At 38.2% G+C, this 20,599-nt stretch overlaps 1 protein-coding gene across 6 annotated transcripts in view; it reads right to left on the bottom strand.

Annotated features, from left to right (window-relative positions):
* hdac5 (histone deacetylase 5) overlaps positions 1-20,599 on the bottom strand; it is a 75,794-nt gene that overhangs the window by 39,126 nt on the left and 16,069 nt on the right. For 3 of the 6 annotated variants that reach the window (XM_084125887.1, XM_084125886.1, XM_084125885.1), the window contains exon 1: positions 6,298-7,069. In XM_084125887.1, coding sequence (XP_083982013.1) covers positions 6,298-6,448 — 151 coding nt within the window. In that variant the 5' untranslated portion in view covers positions 6,449-7,069. Of the gene's footprint in view, positions 1-6,297; positions 7,165-20,315; positions 20,543-20,599 lie in introns of those variants that run through there. The other 3 variants (XM_084125890.1, XM_084125889.1, XM_084125888.1) reach the window with 2 other exon arrangements.

Below are 20,599 nucleotides of genomic sequence, written 5' to 3' on the forward strand. Positions count from 1 at the left end.
ACCACCACTATTAAGCATCCATCGTCTGCGCCCTGGTAGAGTTTCAGAGGTTACACAAATATCTTCCACGTCACTCATATAATTTTCCAATAAATTCAAGCAAAACCTTCAAAAAACAAAGGAACATACATCATTTTTTTCATTTTTCCAGTTTGCAGCTGTAATTTATCTTTATTGAATTATTTGAAATCTCATCATCTGTTGACTTTTATTCTTGTTCAATGTGCACCCCCTTAAAGGGATTGTTCACCCAAAAATGAAAATTCATTTACTCACCCCAAATGGTCATAGGATTATGTGCAAATTATAAAATGATGACAAAATTACCAAATCAAAATTACATTGGATATAAACCGATGCGGCTCTTTTGACTCATAGTAGGTTAATATGCAATCACCCAGGAAACCCTAGCAACAACAATAAATGAAGTGCAGACTTGTTGTAAAGAATCTGACACAACAACCAGGACACAACCTCAAAGAAGAGGCCTCACCCCTCACCAATTTATGCATATTGTTGTCTTGCATCCAGAAATATCCCTGAGTGCCATAATAAGACTATACTATAGTAAAATGAGACCAGTGAGATATTATTAGCTCATCATGTGTAGGGTACAAACAGAACATCTTGGAGTATATAAATAGTGTAGGCTATACTATGTCCACTCTGCTGCACAATGTCCTCAATCTGAACTGAATGTTCAGTGTCCGCTATGATCTCCTGACACTGAACTACTGGTGAAGAACATTTTAACATTAATTATTTTCCATGTTGAGTATCTTTTTGTTAAACCTAAAAAGCATCCAACTTTCCTTTAATGATTATGTGATGCATTTTGTAGTCCACCACAGACTGTAATTTTTTGCATCATCCTCCCATTGTTGTAGACGGGGGTACTTTTGTAACCTGTGAAAAGAACACCTACACGGAAACAACATCGATAACTGCAACACGAAGACAGAGCAACAGATAAACAACTGATCATTTGAATCATCCACTGAATCAATGTCTGAATCACTGATTGACTGACTCATGTTTGTTTCATTTAGATCGTCTGTCAACCACGACACCAAGTGCACAGCAGTTTGAGAATAGACCTCAAAGTAGGTGTTGAAAGGTTATAGTGGGTGGAGCTAATGCATTCCCATAGTGCCCTGAAAGCTCCAGTTGTCATTCAAGACATGGGGGTGAGACCACAGGGCTGTAAACAGGCGTGCTGCTTATTATAGCACAGGGCATCAGTAGGGAGACAGTTGACTGGCCATGGTTGGAACGATACACCTAAATTTAGAGGAGCTCTTAATTTTGGCGACTATAAGAAAGCACACTTGGAATGCAAATGAAAGTTTAAGACTAAGAAGCCCTGAAGTTCACCTTTCTCTTGGGCTTACAAAATCAAAAGTTTCCCTATTTATTTTTAATGCTAATTGCTTGACTTGTGCATTATTCATCCCAAATAACAAAAAACGTTTCTGAAACGATTTTTCTTGTTGTCTAACATCACCAGTCTCTCTTACTTTTTAGCCACTCCCTCAAACCACAGTTACATTCTTTTGCATTAATGAAAGAATCAGTAAGAATGTGTTAAAAAACTACATAATTGTACATACATACATAATATAAAATGAGTTTTCCAGCAAAAACATGTTTTATTTGTGGCTACATTATAACTTTATAATTCCCAGCTTGTTGCAAAAAGACATAACACATTAAAAACATTACTAAAAATACAAAATGATCATTCTTTTATGGTGTAGGCAGTGAAAATTTTATCAGTGAAAGTAAAAAAGTAAAAATCTGATTTACTGGCCCAACTGATAAGCCAACAGAAAACTAAATGTTTAATAGCCAAGAAATACAATAGATTACCAAAGTCCTAAGGGTTGCTACCATTGTACTTTATGTTTCACATTGACTTTATTACTCAGGGCCTTTTTTTGCATAACCATTTTTTGGCAACGTTTTCCGGTGCCAAATGACAGCATGGCCTTGCATGACAATTCCAGTCTGTTTGGCTAAATCCATTAGCTATTTCTGGCATATAACTCAGATGGCACTTGTATACCCAATACGCCATCCATATACGCAGTGCCGGCCCGTGGGGTTGTGGGGCCCTAGGCAAGATCATGAAAATTGGCCCCACTGGAGTAAAAAACTCTCATAACAATTTTATGAAGGAAGAAAAAGCACATGATACGACAATTTCAATATTTAAGTTTGTAAATGTGTATTAAGTGTAGCATTCAAAAATGAAAAAAATATTTACATGAAACTCAAATAAATGAAATAAAATGTATGAATTGTACATAAATTATATATATATATATATATTAAAAAAAATTAGGCTATAGATTGCTCAATATTTAAGTTTATAAAAGTGTAACATTCAACGTGAAAAAACACTAAGAAACTAAGAGATTTCAGCATAGCCCCTAGTACATAAAAGACAGAAAGCACACATAAAAAATAAAGCATATAAAATAAAGCATAAATTAAAGGTGTTTTTGTAAATGCATAAGATACGGTTACAATTATGCATAATGACTAGAAATGCAGTAGGCTACTACATTTTAACTTTTAACTGATGATCACAATAATAAAAATGTTTTGTATTATTTATAAATGTTATGGTGGTTTAAATATTAATTTGGAAAGAGGGAGAAACCTGTTTTTAGCGGGGAGGGAGAATGGGTGGGGTGGGTTAGGACTGCATGATAATAATGAAACTGATAATCACGATTATTTTGCTCAAAATTATAATAGTGATTATTAATGACCATTATTCTCAGTTGAGAAATTGCAGAAAAAGAGACAGTTAACATAAATTAATTTCATAATTAGCCTATCAAAAGGGGTAAAACGGCCATTTTGAGGTCTGAGATGGTCCACCTTAAAAAAACTTTACGATAACAAATTTAAAAAAACTACGATAACTTCATCAGAGGGTAAAAATCTATACAAAATGCATGGGTAGATAATTCTTAACACGCTGAATGTGGCCCAATTTTTCCATGTCTGTCTGCGATCATGGGCATTGTTACATTTATTATTAAAACTAATAATACAGCAATAAATAACGCACTAATTATAGAAGTCAGAAGAACACACCTTTACTTTGAGCTTGTCTTTATTCCTCAACCATTCTCCTCTTCCTTTTTTCACCTCCAGAAAGATGGCGTTTGGATGCCATTTCTACCACAATTTAACATCTATTCTTATTTCAATTAACTAAAATTAGCATTGCTGTATGACTACGACTCTGACGAGACTTTGTGACGTTATGACAGACAAGAGGCAATCCAAATATGTGAAGTCGATATTACCATAGAGATTATAATATTTGGTATTTTATTTTTGACAGCACATTTTCTGTCATGCAAAATGCCTCATATAGGCCTAAGAAATTAAGCATTACTAAAGAGTAAGAGCGCAAAAAAAAAAATCAAAAAAAAATAAAATGTCTCTTGTTTCTAAAACATGAGCATTTTGGAGAGAAGTGTGGTGGAATCCGTGTGTGTGAATACTGGGATAATTACGGTACTCGAGGACTCCCACTATATCTCGGGCGGTATTATGCAAATTAGCGTGTGACGAGCTACTGTGTATATTTCTTATGTTTTCGTATTTTATTCATTCTATTGTTATGTATTTATTATCTTTTTTGGAAATTTGTCATGTTTGAACTATACAGAGCTATCCTTTTTATGTATGTTGTAGGTCTGGGTAATTTATTAGATACTCACCGTCTTTGTGAACTGTATCATGATTAGTCAGGTCCATGCAATGCGTCGTGCACAAACTGCGGAAGTCAAGATGCTCGCACCCGAATTTTCAATAATATAATTAATTAACGTATTATAATATATAGTATTCGTGAGGTTCAGGGGCCCCCTCTGGCAAGGCGGGGCCCTAGGTGACCGCCTATGTCGCCTAATGGACGGGCCGGCTCTGCTTTATACGCTATCGTTAATGTAGCATTGTTTGCATGTCCCATTACTTACAAAAAATACTGATATTGCTTCTTTGATATGTGGTTTATCCCAGGGAAATTAATGATATAATATCTAAAACATATAAAGAGTGTAGGTGGTGAACCGAGAGGACGGGGGCATGTCAAAGTCATGCCATTGATTTCTATATCAGCACCCCATTCAATGCATTTATGTAATGTTTCGGGTGCAGTGTTGACAGTTTAGATATCTCTGATTTCAAAGATACTGTTCTTTGCCTTTGTTTGAAGTGATTGACACAACACAAACTACTATTATGGTCTACATTTCTGCAACCCAGATTAAACAGACCACAGAACAAAGCCGTTTCAATTGCCTGAGTTTCTTTCCAATCAAACCCGTTTCATCTTAGCAGGGGGTTTCTTTATCACAAAGTCAACTGTTTAAAGTTGCATTTAAAAATTTTCTCTTTATTCTCTAGGACTGTTTTACAGTCACATGTTTTCAGTCAGATAAAAGCTCGGACAGGCAGCCACCAGTCGGTCATCAAATCTGCAATCCATCTAATCCATAATGATTCAGCAGGATGTTGCAAGGCTTTTTCCATTACATAACACAGGTATAATTAATTAAAAACCTCCCCAGGGAGTATCGACTTATAATGATTCGATCCCAGTTCAGCAAGTTTAGAAGATCAGCTCAGCTTATCCAGTAAATTTGTCGTAGCTTGCAAAATCTGCAAAGAAATGTTCCAACGCTGGTGAGGAAACTCATTTGGCCTCAATCATTAAGTACTTAAAGGTGCACCAACTATTTTTTGACCGATGTCAGAACATTTCTTTGTAAAGTCAGCAAATTTGAAAGTGTCTGCTGGAACAAAACACATCCACACATGTCAGACACCTCCCGGTTGAATATTTTACAGAATGTCTTGCAACTATTCCACTTATAAACAAACTAAGTAACCAGTGCAGAATGCACACAAGTGCACACACAGATGTCTAGACGCGTACAATAATTGTGCAAACCCTGACGCTATACGTTGTGTTGCATAATCAGAACACATGCTGTACATGATGTGTTACAGCATATGCAGATGAGTGTCAGGTTCCCTTTAGGACAATTAGACATGTCAGCACTCTATTCTACACTAATGTTGAAGAGTAAACAACTATGACACATGCTAAAACACCTAGCATGTTTTATTAAAGGAAAAGGTACTGCTCTTTTGACATTTTTTGTCTAGTCCTAGTCAAAAAATCCTAAAGGATTTGTAATGGATTTTACTCATACTTTGGAACAAAGGCACCCTGGGAATTTTCTTATAGGATTCCAAAAAAACACAAAACGAAAACAAAGTATGAATATAAAGGCTCCAGTTCCTAACTCTGTACAATAATGAAAAATATTAAATTGTTATTTAAATGGACAAAAATTAATGGGTAGAATTGTCAAAACTAGACTAAACCCTTACAGTAGTACATCTAGTTCAATTGTTGCCCTAAATCAACAGAGAAATGCCTTATAAATTTCAAACACATACAAAGGGATCCCTTCTACAAATAAAGAGGTGAAAGGATCTAAAATAATGGCGTATCTATCTATTTGAACAGGTGACAGATAAACAGGGCCAGTGCGAGGCAAAAGAAGCGCTTGCACACCCACACACTGTTATATAGTCATTCCTCTGTGTTGATTCAAGCGCAGGTGAGAGATGGCCAAACCTCGCAAAGCTCTGACGGGAATGTTGACGTCACTTCTGACAAGGACGAGAGACAAGTTTGCTCTGCCAATATAAGGCTAAGAGCCTCTCGAACTCTGGGGAGCAAAATTATATTATTTTAAAATCTGACAACATAAAAAAAAAAACTGCTTCAAGTTCAAATTCACAGTGGTCATTTGCAACTGTCACAACACATTTGCGTCTAATACCGGGTTAAATACTTTCAGGAGCATTCGAAACCACATGTTGACCATATTAATTTAACTTAACCTAATATCCTCAACAGATTAACCAGCCGAAGAGAATGCAATGAAAAAAATAGCAAAAGAGTGACATTGGTCATGGTACTGTGCAAAGGAAAAGAAGCCACCTTTGTTTCAGGTTTACACCATGACCCTCGTGGTTTTACCCAAACATAGCTTGACCCAGACAAAACAAAGTCACCACAGCATGACTGTTGTGCTATCAAAGAAACATCAACACCTTTGACTTCAATGCATCTTCAAATGAGAGCAAAGCAAGCACATTTCTACCTGCCACCCTAAACCAATACACTTCTCATCAAGCATGCTTGCATTTGTGTATCTGCTTTTCTCTAGCCCGTTATCTCTCTCTCTAACTCACCAGTGCTAGGCATGCTGGTGCTTCTGGATTGAGGAAGCAGCTCCACAGGTCGCTCTCTGCTGGACGTGCTGTCTGAAGAAAAGCAGGATTCGGTCTCATAGATCGTCTGCAACATCGCGCACAGTCCCGGTACGGTTGGCTTCAAAAGCATGCCAGTCTCAAAATACCGCCACACAATAAATGCAAAAATAAAGCAAAATCAACATGAAAAAGGAGATGGCAACCCACTCTCCATCGAAAAAAGTGAAAAATGCAAACACATTTGAAGGAAGAGGGGAAAAAGGCAGTGCGTCCTTTTTTATCAAAATGTACATGCATGCAAATAATCATCAATCGCTTTGCCCGTTAGCTCCATGGTTTAATAAAAAATAAATAAAATAAAAAATGCAAGCAGAACCAGTCTCTGTGGAAGGAAATGCCGTAGACAAATCCTTAAATTGTCCACTCAGAACCATCAGCTGTACGACACACAAACGAGTCTATTCATAAACCACATCACCTTCTTGTCTAAACTGCTAATTCACGCCGACAAGTCCGAGTGTGGCTTGTATCCAAGTCCCCCCTGTCTGAGCGTGCCTGTATCCTGCAATCATCTGAAGTTAAGCATGTGGTATCGGCAGACTCCAAAAGAGAGACTTCCCCATGACGAAATGCGACGGAGCTTGGAAAGACGAGATGAAAGCGACCGAAACAGGAGAGACGATCACAAAATAGATCACTGGGGGATTTTTTGCCTGCCGGTCTCTCTGTTCCTTCCTTCCCCTCGCCTCTCTGTACAGCCAGCCAGTCCTCGCTACAGCACAGTACAACTCGCTCTCCTGATGAATGGGCTTAAAGTGAACCGTCCGACGTTGTTCTGTTTAGTGTGACTGTGTTGCTTTATGTATTTGTTTAAAGCCGAATCTCTGCAGCTTCACCCGCTGTGCGTGGCGAACGGGAGAGCAGAGGTGTAGAGACGTGGAGTTTACAAACAGACTGGAGCTGCTTCAGGCTGCTGGAAATAGCTGCCGAGCGACAGGGGAGGGGCGGGACCGTGCTATAAATAGAGTCGGGAGCTGAGAGCTTGCTTGGAGAAAGAGAGAGAAAGAGAGAGGAGGGGCGAAAGAGAGAGACGGAAGATGGAAGAGAGGGGATGGTTGACTGTTTATCACGTAAATAAAGGAGCCAAAAACAATAATAGGAACCAAAAAAGGAGCCAATCCGAAACAAGACCGTGACAGGACTGGAGGAGTGAGACCAAACAGAGTTTAACTTGATAATACAAGCCAACACGAGGGCAAACGAGATACAAAGCAACACGGGCGCTGCTAAATTTGTGCCAATGCACGCTATAATGATTGGAACTAATTCACGCATTTGAAACAAGCGTTTAAATCTAAGCTTTTCGTTCTGAGAACAGCTTGCTGTTTACACAGGAATTTGCGTCAGCACTATTGACACAGAGAACACAAGGGTCACCGTTTCACAAGCGCATGTGGGTCAAAAGACTAGGGTGGCCAATACAGCATTACCAAACCTGCGAGGGCACTATATTTATCATTCAAATCAACAGCAGCAACTTACAAAGGCGCACATAAATGGTAAATTAGCCATTTATTAAAACAAGAGAATAATTCGGAAAATTTGTGTTTAAACCGTATTGAAAAAAAACTGTAATATGTGACCCCTGTGCCGTTGAAATGCACATTTTCCAATAGATAATGGTCTACAACAAAATGCATCTATTGTGAAATGCGCCATTGATTTCATGTCCTCCTGAACGATATATGACAAGGTTATCGGGCATCTGCCTTCTGCATCAGTTTAGAGATCCACTGCGTAATGTTTATTGCATTTATTATACAAGACAGACCTGTTGCACAAGCACAAAGCTCCAGATAAGATGTGTCAAGACTAAAAAAGAAAGATAAAACGAATCTGAGACCACACTGTTTCACAGCTTTCTTACAATGACGGCTAAATTTGTTTCATGCAAGGAAAGTTGGTCGCAGACCAATATTAAAGGGTAAGATTTATCCAGAGTGCCTAAATTAGACCTCTGACGTGCTTTTCATAGAGCAGTCTGTCACCATGACCACTAGTGTGTTGGAGAGTTAAAATGGATTTGGCTCAAGAGCAGGCTACAATCAAAGAGAAGCTTTGTCAAGCACTTGTTTGAAAAAAGGACATGTTTAAAAACAAGATGGAACAGAAGTGCACATACCCAGCGTCGACTGTCATTGCCTGGCCATAGGGCGGGATCTAAGAGGGCAAATACAGGCTGCGCACATGTGTGTGTGTTTACGCTGGCGAAATCAAAGAAGTGGCACCAATTGCAGGGCCAACACATAATTTGATCTGAGGCTGTAAATAGAAGCAAGTTTTCAACAGCATGCAGCATGATCAGTGTGTACGTATGCAATGCATGCTTGCATCTTGCAAATCGCTTAGACTTTGCACTTGTTGCTTGTTGTTTAGGCATGCCTAACTGCTATCTGTCCCACAGCTGCACGCATGTTGAAGATTTTACGTGGTCCTTTTAACTTCAGTCTCGTCTGTTTGCTTTAGTTTCCAGCCGCCCCTGTTATTTATAGGTGGAAGTACCTTTTAGGCTTACTGACGTTAGTTGGGTTTATATTTAGCCATGGGAAGGTGGGGGGGGGAGCACACCACTTGTTTTTAAGCCCCTTTTTTACGAGTGATGAACTCATGTTGGTAATGTCAAGGACTTTGGCAGCAGACTTTGTTTGACAGCTAGTCTCTCGCCTTTAGCCAGACCTGACCCAATTAAGGCCAACCCAAAGCGAGCCGTAACCTTTTGCCACTGGGTTCTGAAGGAATCTTGGACGCTGGAGAAGAATGGTAAATAAATGTGGCCGTTCCTCACTGTGGCTGCGGACAGATGGGCTAAATATGCGTTGAAGCTTTGGGAGCATGTGAACTCTCTCTCCCACCCTAAATAACATGGACTATATTAACTCACACTTACGAGCCCACAAAAATAGTCTCGGTTTGGATGGGATTAATTAAAACATAGCCAAGAAAAACACAGCGGTTTCTCACGCAGATAACCAACTCTCTTACTGGGGACTCTCCTGTGACCGCTGCCATGTTAGGAAAATGTATTTTAAGTATGCTTATACTACAGGGCCGTTGAATGCTTGAATCTGATTGGTTGACGAACGTTCTAAGGTGTGCATTATTTTCAGGGAAACGCACAGCTAAAGTAGTTCCAGGCAGGTCTCGACCGCATTACAGTTCCATATCACTTCGCGTAGTCAACTGTAATAACGGAAAATAGGATACAATTCATAACAAGAAAAAACATTTAGCCCCATGCGCTTGATCTGCAATTTTCAATGTCTAGCTTCACAATCAATGGAAACATGCAGTTTAATTTTAATAAATAAAGTATATAGTCCTATATAATCAATAGAAAATTAAACTGAATATAGGCTAAATAAATGGATAGTCCTGCAGCACGGATTTTTATTGCAGATAATTTAACAAATAAATAATTATTGATTGGCCTACTTGTTAAAAGGGCTTTGTGTTTCATTTATTTGGCTAGTCTACTGTCATCTGTCAATAATAGAAACAAAAGAATGAACGAATTAATTAAAACGAATTGAATTAATAAATAAATAATAATATTGACGCACATGCTTTTCTGTCTCATTATTGCACATCTCTCTCTAATAACTGCATTAATAACTGCATAAAGCCGGGGACACACTTTAAGGCCGGTTATGAATGTAATTTGATACTTATGACTGATCATGCCCAAACGCGTGTTCAGCGCGTTCAGTCTGTGTTCAGAGTCGGTGTTTAAAATATGCTGCGATGAAAACAGTCAGAGAGTGTGTCAGCTAGTCGTGTGTCCCAGCATTAGTCTGCTATCAGTGGCTCAAACCTCCGTTACTAACTCTAAAATGACGTTTTGGAATTAGCAACGGAGGCATGGGATTAGATGCGTAAGAAATTAGTCCTACATACAAGAGCGTTTTAATGACAAAAACTTTACAAACGTCTTGAAATACATAATCTGAACAATGTTTCGAGGTGTGGTAACTGTAGTATAAGCGGAATAATTGACTTCAGGCCGTTGAATTATTAGAAAAATAATGCACACCCGAGGTGAACGGCCACTCCGCTTCGCGTCGTGACCGCATTACCACCTCGGGTGTGCATTATTTTTCTAATAATTCAACGGCCTGTCGTCAATTATTCCTTACTTAAATTTTTTTTTTTTTTTTTTTTTTTGCTTTCAAATGTTAACCATTGAACCATTTTTTGTCAAAAAAAAACTGCAGGGAGCTCTTTAAAGCTTCTCTGGCTGATAACAAATGTATAAATGACTCCCTTTACAAATTTGGTTAGATGTTGCCACATGTTGCGTTTTCAAATGCACGACCCGAACTCACAGCGTCAGCCAACTGGTGAGTATTTTTTACAGTATACTCTCCAACATCGATTTCTACTCACATACGGCACTTGGCGGGTGTTCATTTTGGACCCTGGCTGAGATGTTAAGGGAGTCCCACACAGTCACTAGATGGCACTGCTAGCTTGTGCTGTGGAATCGGAAGCTACAGTCTCCATGCATGAAATAAAAATATTTTAAATGTGTTACAAAATGCAGCTATTTTTTCCCATTGGATTCACATTCTTGAATTCACGTGGGACACACTTTTCTTAGGTCGGAAAATACGGATATCTGTATAAATAGACAAAAATCACATCCCTGATGTAGAGGCCAAAATATCATATAGGCTTGGTTTTGGTCAAGTGAGCAACCATCTAACAATAGCATAGGCTATAGCTATGTGCTCATCACTCAGATCACCTTAGCAACAACCCATAACACCCAAAAAAAATGTTCCCGTGGCGTCTGTCGTTGCTATGCAACCATGAACATAGGCACGCCTGGAAAAACGAGCGCACGCCTACATTTGAAATAATGGATTTGCACGCGCAAAAAACGCGATATGTGAACGGCCCCTTACGGCAACCTGACATTAGCCTAACCTCTTGTCAGTTGAGCAGGTAGTCGGGGGAGGAGTAATGTCAGCCGTTTTTTACTTTTTTACAGGCCTATTTACTTTGTTACAGTCAGAGAGTGAAAAACATCTGATGAAAATAAAACATTGTTAGAAGAACTGTAATGGTATTATTAAGTACTCATATCGGTATCGGCAAGTACCCAAATGTAAGTACTTGTACTTGGTCTGAAAAAAAGTGGTATCGGTGCATCCCTAGAAAGTAACAAGAACTCGGCTTGTGCTGTGATCCGTTTCACTGCAAGTCTATCCAACACAGAACAGAAGAGTCCATGGCCTTTTTATACCGCCTGAACAACAACAACCAACCATGAGCAATTTGTTACCTGTCTTTATTATGAGCAGAGAATTTCTCAGGTGTGCAAAATCTATTTTGAAAGTGCTGTCAAGTCCAAAAACAAACCCAATAAAAGAAATTAAACGGAATCACCTGGAAGAAATGAGAAATTAGCTCCAGTTGGCAAAATTGTTTCTTAAATGTCCTCGTTTGAGCGACTGCCAGACATTCCTGTGAGGGAAAGGCAAAGAGAATTAGCTTTCAGTTCTGCTCTGCAATGGGGTCTAAAGGACGCGCGCACACACACACACACACACAAACACACACACACACACACACCTTCTAAAAAATCCTTCTGAGCAAATGCGGTCAAACATATCAATAAACTGCCCATGGAAGCTTAATATGAAGCCCGTATACATTTACAGCGAGAAAAACAACCTTTTTTAGAATCATCATTTGATGACTCATATTCAAGGCATAGACTGATGCACTTACACCCAAAGTGAGGATTCACACACATACACACACACAGCACAGGGGACGCATACAGATTCTTTCTCCTCAAATAGAACGCTGCGATGACTCATTCTCTGCACAGCCCCAACTGCAATGCTCCTCCCTGCCAGAGAACACGCACACGTTCACATATACATACACACTTGTGTGTATTTATTCCACCGATTCAAATATTAACACATGCAGAAAATGACAAGATCCTCTGTGTTGGAGGAAGGCCTCCTGCGGTATTCCAGAGAAATCAATGTTCCAAACAGGCTGACTCATTTAAAGCGGTGCTTACTGACCCGTGTCTCGCTCACTTTTCAGATAACAAACCGGTCCAATTATAATGGGAGTTGAGCTGCAACTGCAAACAGAGGTTAAAAAAAATGATGCATTAAGAACAGCACATGCACATACAACGCAATGTTTATAAAGTGTGCAATTTGTTCTGGAAAATGGCATTTTTAGAGCTTTTGGTTAAATGTGATGTGTTGCTAAAACAGATGTAAGAGCATTATTACGCAAATGCTTTCACCACTCTTTAATATCAGATATATCAAAATATTATTCACAAAAAAAAGAAGATTATAACACTCTGACCAGATCTGCATATTAAACACTTAAAGGGGTACTTCATCTCTTGCAAAATGGGCTTTCAATAAAACTTGGCTTGGCAAAAGACTTGGCAAAAAATTTAAAACGGTGCTACCTGAAAACGGTGCTACCTGACCAGAGAAAAAAAGGCTGTTGTCTTTCCTATTGCCAAAAAGTTAAGAAAACTTCAACACTCATGATGCACCGTGTATGTTGCCGTTCAAGGCCACTCCCATCAGTCTGCTATGGATACACTTGATCAGAGTCAAATACCGCCTTGTTTTAGTCAGAAATACTTCTTAGCAAACTTTTAGTCATAATGGTGTCAACTTGTATTGTTCCCTGGTGCAAGAATTCAAAGAGTAAACGTTTAGCGGGACCGAGTTACTTTGCCAGGTACCAGTGAAGGATCCAGCGCGTTGTAGGCAGTAGCTAAAGGATGCAAAGAATGGTAAATATGGAGAGAATATTGCAATGGAAAATTTGAAAAACCTCTTGTGTTTGTAGTTAACATTTCAAACTGGATGACAACGAACACAGTTTTTTAGGCCAAATGGAGGGGAAAGAACTGTCAGTTCCGCCCGAAGCAAAATGCTGTCGCGTACAGGTAAGAAAGCTGTTGCCACATTTTTACCATAATGCTGTTTAATGAGTAGACAAAGTACAATACAATTTTCAGTGATAAACCTACCCTTCCAATAACTGTTTTGTTAATAACCATCTGCCGATCCGACTGTCTGTGGGCGGGGATAAAAAAAGCAGAAGTAAAATCTGAAGTTTTCACGAAAGCCCCGGAGCTGTTAAAAGTTTCAAACTTTTTCTGATGAATAAACGTGAATTTCCCAATCCAGGTAACACGGAAAACGAGTAAACATTGTTCATTTACATATACTACCGACATTGTAACAATACAAAGCCGGTTAAAAATCAGCCAAGTTACAGTTTAAACATTAAAAAAAAGAATCAGTAAAAAAATAATAATATTGGTTTATCGCTATAAATTTTGCTTTATGTATGTGAATGGACAAATTTTAGGATGTTTATACACAAATACTAGATTTTACATATAATTTTCCACATGATGCACTCTTTTAACAGATATAACAGCGATTACTTATACTGTTTAATAAGAAATCTCTCATTATGAGGGATTATACACAATCAGAATAACATCAAAATTGCTATTAGGCCAAATACGACCAAACCAAAAACCACATGTATTCGTCCCAAATAGTCATGGTACGGAAGTCACGGTTCGGTGCATGCAGTCAGACAACGAATACAGTCACTCACAGGTGAACCACACTACAATCCAGAAGGGGGTGTGCGTGGTAATGCAACGCTGTTTGCTAACCGCTACAACAGGAAAAAGCGCAGAAGAAGAACAGACGATTTAAGCATAGATATGTTTACATGTAATCTCTCAATCAGTGTTTCAAACGTGAAAAGACATCAATAAAACAGAAACATCTCACATAGCATCACATTTACCTCAGGCAAGTCATTTAGTGTCCACAGCATGTTAGTTCACTAGAGAAATGAACTCTAGAGGGGAGCCTTTCACTAAATATATGCACTATATTAACTTTTAAAATTATTATATTTACTTTACATGTTAGTAATGTCTTCTTAATCATTTTAACATGTTTTAAAAAAATTGTCATTGACAGTAACTGCGTACATGATTATATTTCGAAAATGAATTGGAGAAGTTAATGCAAAACCTGCCTAATGAGCAATTTACTTTTTTTTTTTTTTTTTTTTTTGAGAGTTAATCTCAAAATAAATATCAACTGAATTTAATAGTTTGGGCTCTGTTGTTAATTGTAACCTTTAATATTATAGTAATGTGCAAAAAATGGCTCCCTATATATAGTTTATATATAGTTTACAGCTTTAACTGAGATAGATATTTTTATCCTTGAGATAATGCTAACTATAATTGAATTTATTTAAAGAGAGAGACACAATTTGTTCAATAAACCACTGTTTAATAAAAAAAAGAAGAAAAAAGAAGCAATTTTGTATTTAGTTTACTCCCTTCTGCTGTACAGAACCCATACCGAACCGTGACTTCAATACCGAGGTTCATACCGAACCGTCTTGTTTGTATACCATTACACCCCTAGATTTGACCAAATCGCCCTACTCATTATTAAAACTAAAAGTGAGGAAGGAAAGTAGACACTAAGAGCATTTTATTATTAAACAAACACTAGTACATTCTTCAATGAAGAAGCCTTCAGAAGTCACATATTAGATAATATCTAACCCGAGTTCAAGAAACTATCGATTACAAACTCAAGGGGGATAAAAATAAATGTTCTCGTCACTCCATAGCTTCTCTGAATGCGTTTACGCATCCCTTTGTGTTATTGGTGATAACTTCATTAAAAACACCATTAGATATCACAAATGACTGATTTAATTCAGCAAGACATAATCTAGACATGGACATGCTGTACCAAATGACCACCAAAAGAATATGAGCACAAAGTGGCAGTGTACAACGTTTGACACTTGTGTCCCTGAACTTGACTGGTGCGAAGCATGGAGCCCATTATGGTGAAGGGCTTCAGCAGATGAAATGGCCTTTTATTGGGGGAACAGAACTGTACGACATGTCCCCAAGAGAACAAAAGGCCTAACTGCATGGTTGAATGAATTGACACTTGTTTCTCCTTGATGGGCTTGGATGTGCTGGATCACATGGAGCTCCAGGCTCACTGGACATAATCACAGACAAGCAAAGCAAGGTCCTTTGATACTCTACAAACATCAAAAGCATCTAGAGATGATTAACATGAAGCTATCTGATTATTTCAGCTTGGAGAGCTTGGCTAATCTATGACAGACAGCTCTACAATAAAGCAATATGCCGTGTGGATGTGGAACAACATTACAGTGATTTAACTGTAATTTAAGGGGTGTTTTAGGTATGCAAGTTATTACAACAATAATATGATACAAGTAGGGATGCGATGCGGATGCAATGCTATAACATTTCTGGTACTGATAATCCGATAATTATTTTAATGTTATGGCTGATAGTAAAATAAAAAAAAAATAAAATAAAAAACATCTAACAACTAAAATCAATCGTAAATCACTTAAATGTAAAACCTGTAAGTAATTTAGGCATCACAACATTATAATGCACAGTATGAGCAATGGATATTCCTTTAGAGATTTGATTAAAAAATACATTTAACAGTGTTAAGTGTGTATTAAATTACGATGATGAAGATGATGAACTAATTAATATCGGACGATAAGAAACACGGTACAGATATATTGCTCATCCCTACATACAAGACAGAGATGTCCAAAAAATACCTGTATTTATTCAAAAATAATCACAGCTATTTCACAACTTTTTTAATCAAAAATATTTTTCCTGTTCATTAGCCTAACTGAATTAGCCAAACCACATTATTATTTTTTTCACACTCTACACTTCGGATTACAACTTTGTCATATTCACCATACCAAGGCAACAATATAACTGTAATGTGTTCAGTTTTGGTTTGGTTGGTTTGGTTGTGTTCCTGTTTGCCTGTGTCTCTATGGTTTTTGATTTCTGGTTACATTAATTATCCCTGTGTATTTAAACCCTCTGTTCACTCAGTTTCTTTGTCCGGTATAGTCTATGTAATTGTGGTTATGTTTGAATGATTATTGTTCCTGTTATCTCCTGCATGTTCCTGGTTTGATTTATAATTAAAGACTTTACTAGTGATATTCCTTCGTCGTGCGCTCATTATAGCCACTCAACCCATGACAACATACTTTTCATGGCAATACTTCTAACTGTTGTTCTATTAAGCTGTGAATCTGCTTGTAGAATCAATCAATAACAGGAGCACAAAAAGCTGTACTGTAACTGATGATAGTAGCGCCAGTGTGAGCTCTCAAAATCCAAACTCAAACATTCAGTCTATTATCCCACTGTTGTTGTTCACAGTTGTTTTCAAATTCAATGGGACCTCAAAGAGAGAAGATGGTAAAACTCCTCAATGTGATGGAAAAAGAAAGGACAAGACTGAATAGCTATCATGACAAATCAGCTAATCACATCAATACAGAAACACAAAACCTTGCACACACACACACACACAAAAAACACTCCATCTGCAGTTAAATATTAAGAGCACCTTCCTCAGCTGGTTTCATTGGAGCCGAACGCTCAATAAAATGTCAGTCACATTGGCATACACACAGAAACCATACACAAAAGAACCAATGAGCTTGCATCACAGTGAGCTAACAAGCCAATCAGCAAAGAGCCCTCTGGGCAGTGTTGATGTGGAGTGGGGCGAAGCGTAGAAGGTTGCCACGGCATCCAGTGACATTCAAAGACGTCATGAGGGGGACAGAGGGTTAATAGAGGTTGTTACCGGTTCTAATTATAAACGGCAGAGAGTCAGAGAGAGTCAGGCGAGGAGAGGCTGGGGAGGAGAGAGTGGGGGCGGGCACAGGGCCGAAGGTACGAATTAAAGGCGCATTAAGAGGGAAAAGAAAGGGGCGAGAAGGAGAAGAAAGCTGCAGGGTACGGCAACAGATAAAGAACGATGGACAAAATCCACAGGTTTTGTTTGCCTGAGCAACAAATCTGGCTAAGCTTCACCCGAGACGAGACAATTACACGCAATTACGCACACAATCATAACAACGGGTTACTCGCCCACTGACAGACAAAAAATCTTCTTCGAAACGTGATCTGTAATTGCTACAGCTGTGAGTCAGGTTGCATTACCACTACTACTACAACTACTACTACAACAAATACCTTTGAATAAAACTAAGTTAATCATTAGTTTCCAAATAGATTAATAGATTAAATTTCTGCTTTGTCACCAATTACAGTGCAGATATTAAAACATCACCACATTTTATGAACCAGGGAAATTCACAGTTTTAGTTTAAAGGGGTCATCGGATGCCCATTTTCCACAAGTTGGTATGATGCTTTACGGTCTTCATGTAAAGTTCGTAACATACTTTGGTTAAAATTTCTCAATGGTTGTGTAAAACAACACCCTTTTTACCTCGTCAAAAACAGCTCTGTTCACAGCGACCCGTTTCGGTGCATGTCTCTTTAAATGATAATGAGCAACAGCTGCTCACCCCACCCCTCTTGTGGATGTCGACACAAGACACATAAAGTGCTGCCTTGGCTGACAGTATACAAATGGCTGAGGGCAGAAATATGCTAATACGGGACAGTCCGTCAGCGGTCGTGGGCGGAGCCTGAGCAATATGACATCATATTGCTCAGAAAATCCAAACGGCTTGATTATTGAGAGTGTTTAGGCTTTTTGAGGATAAAAAATAAAGGAGAGAATGGATTTTTTTCATTGTATGGTGGTTGTGTCCACACACTGGAAAGAATAATGCTTATTTGCTTGCATAATGCTTAAAAGAGCTTCACACAACTGACACAGTAGTGATTATAACTAATATCTGTCTGATGCAAAATGTCAAAAAACATAATACTGACAGACAATTTGCTAATAAAGTGGCAATTCTATAAGGTGTTCAGAAGAACGAAATCATCACGCCTGGGGAAACTGGTGCAAAATGGAAACGGAAATGGAAGTCATAGCCACTATACAGTGCTGGTCAGAATTATTTGCCTCCTTGGTAAAAATGATCAAAGATGGCTGTGAAAAAATTAATCTGCATTGTTTATCCTTTTGATATTTTATTAAAACAAAAATACAAAAATGGACAGATGAAACAAAACAAAAAAAGAGCTTTTTGGCAGCAAACACTTAAGATGGGTTTGCTTCATACAGGGATAAAAAAGTACCCCATGTGTAAAATGAAATACTCTGCTGTATCTTTAATGCTGTGGGCCTAAGTTTCTGCTGGAGGTCCTGGACATCTAGTTCAGATACATGGCATCATGGATTCAATCAAATACACACAGATAAAAAATCAAAACCTGACAACCTCTGCTAGAAATCTTATAATGGGCCATGTTTGGATCTTCCAACAGGACAGTGATCCAAAAACAAGCATCAAAATCAAAACAAAAATGGGTCACTGAGCATCTGCAATGGCCATCCCAGTCCCTGACCTGAACCCTATAGAAAATGAGTGCTGAACTGAAGAGAAGAAGCGCCAACATGGATCTGGGAATCTGAAGGATCTGGAGAGATTCTGTATGGAGGAATGGTCTCTGATCTCTGGTCAGGTGTTCTCCAAACTCATCAGGCATTATAGGAGAAACCTCAGAGCTGTTCTCTTGGAAAAAGGAGGTTGCAAAAAGTATTTAATAAAAGGGGGCAAATAATTGTTCCCAATGTGTTTTGGAGAAAAACATTTATTTCATAATGTGATTTTCCCCCACTTTCAATTATTTTACTTCAATGAAAAGTTAGATTTTCGCTAATTTTTTTTGATAAAATATCAAAATGATAAACAATGCCGATTTATTTTTTACAGCCATCTTTGATCATATTTACCAAGGGGGCAAATAATTCTGACCAGCACTGTATAAGCCAGTTTGCCTCTTTAATTTAATAAGTTACTTGATGTTTAGTATGCACAAACAAAACAATTTTGCTAGGAAAAACATTGTAGCCATAGTCAATCAACAACAACAACAAAAAACTTCTATTCTCACAGGTCATGTAAGGAAAAGCACCACAAAAAAATCTGTGATTGAGGTTGCTGAACAAAAAGCAAACGAGTGCAAGTCCAACCATGGTGAGCAGTGTCACCAATATCAGACAATGCAAACGTTCATGTACTGCAGCTCTTCTTTGGAGGCCCAGATGGAATCTGAAGACTTCTGAGCTGATTCTGAAGGGATAAATCTGGAGAATTTTTGTGGAATGGAATTTAAGGCTGGAATGCAATACATTACTTTTCAAATCTAAACATATTTTAAAACGCCAGACATAATACACTTACCAACTTTGTAATACATTACAGACAAAAATACAATAAATGATTGAGAATCACACATTACAAGACTTTCAAGTTGTTCCAAACACAACAAACTCGCACAGAAACTTGTGCCTCGCTGCTAGGAGACACATGACAAATGAATACAATATGCGTTTTAAAATCACTACAAAATATCAGACATGTTTGATATTTGGATGGAATCAAAGTCTGAAAAAAAAATAAATAAATGCCTGTGCCTATCGTACACTGTGCATTTTTCTGTGAAATGAAGAACTCCAACTACTGAAAATGTGCAGACTGGCTCTGACTTTCAGCAACTAGTGTCGACTCTTCCAGACTGCAAAAGGGGGGCAAATATCTAGGCAAAAGTCTTGTAGTCAAGGGGTTTTCAAACTGGGGTCTAGGGATCCCCAGGGGACCGCAAAATAAACAATACTAGTATGAGTAGAAAAATGAAACATAATAATGTAACTTAATAGAAACCAAATAGGCCTATCTTTCAAATAATATTTTAGACTAATATTTTATATGTATAATATCAATTATTCACACTAAAAATTGGATCTTAAAAACATGGATGTTTAAAACATCTGATACTTGGAAGAATTATCAACTGAGATAAAATCTTCTATTAGCAAACATCAATGTTTCAGAGTGCAACATGAATGAATAAGTAAAAACTCTTACCAGGTGTGTCTGGTGAATTCATGGATGACGCCACTGATCTTCTCTGCCTCTAAAGTTCTCCAAGTAGAAGGCAAAGATGCTTTTTGGATAAACCTGTGTGCAACCTCTGGTTCAGAGGCAAGATGCCACAAGACGGCGAGTTCTAAAGGGGGTCTTCGGTGTCAGCCATGACCGTAACCCTCACGGGGAGGGCTGTGATGGCCGCTGGTGCCAGCTGAACACCCTCACTGCAACAGATACAAACACACTGACGTTAATGAAACCGAGACCGCTGATATCCTTCA

The sequence above is a fragment of the Abramis brama genome (assembly GCF_963993115.1).
Source record: "Abramis brama genome assembly, chromosome: 1".
Lineage (NCBI taxonomy): Eukaryota > Metazoa > Chordata > Actinopteri > Cypriniformes > Leuciscidae > Abramis > Abramis brama.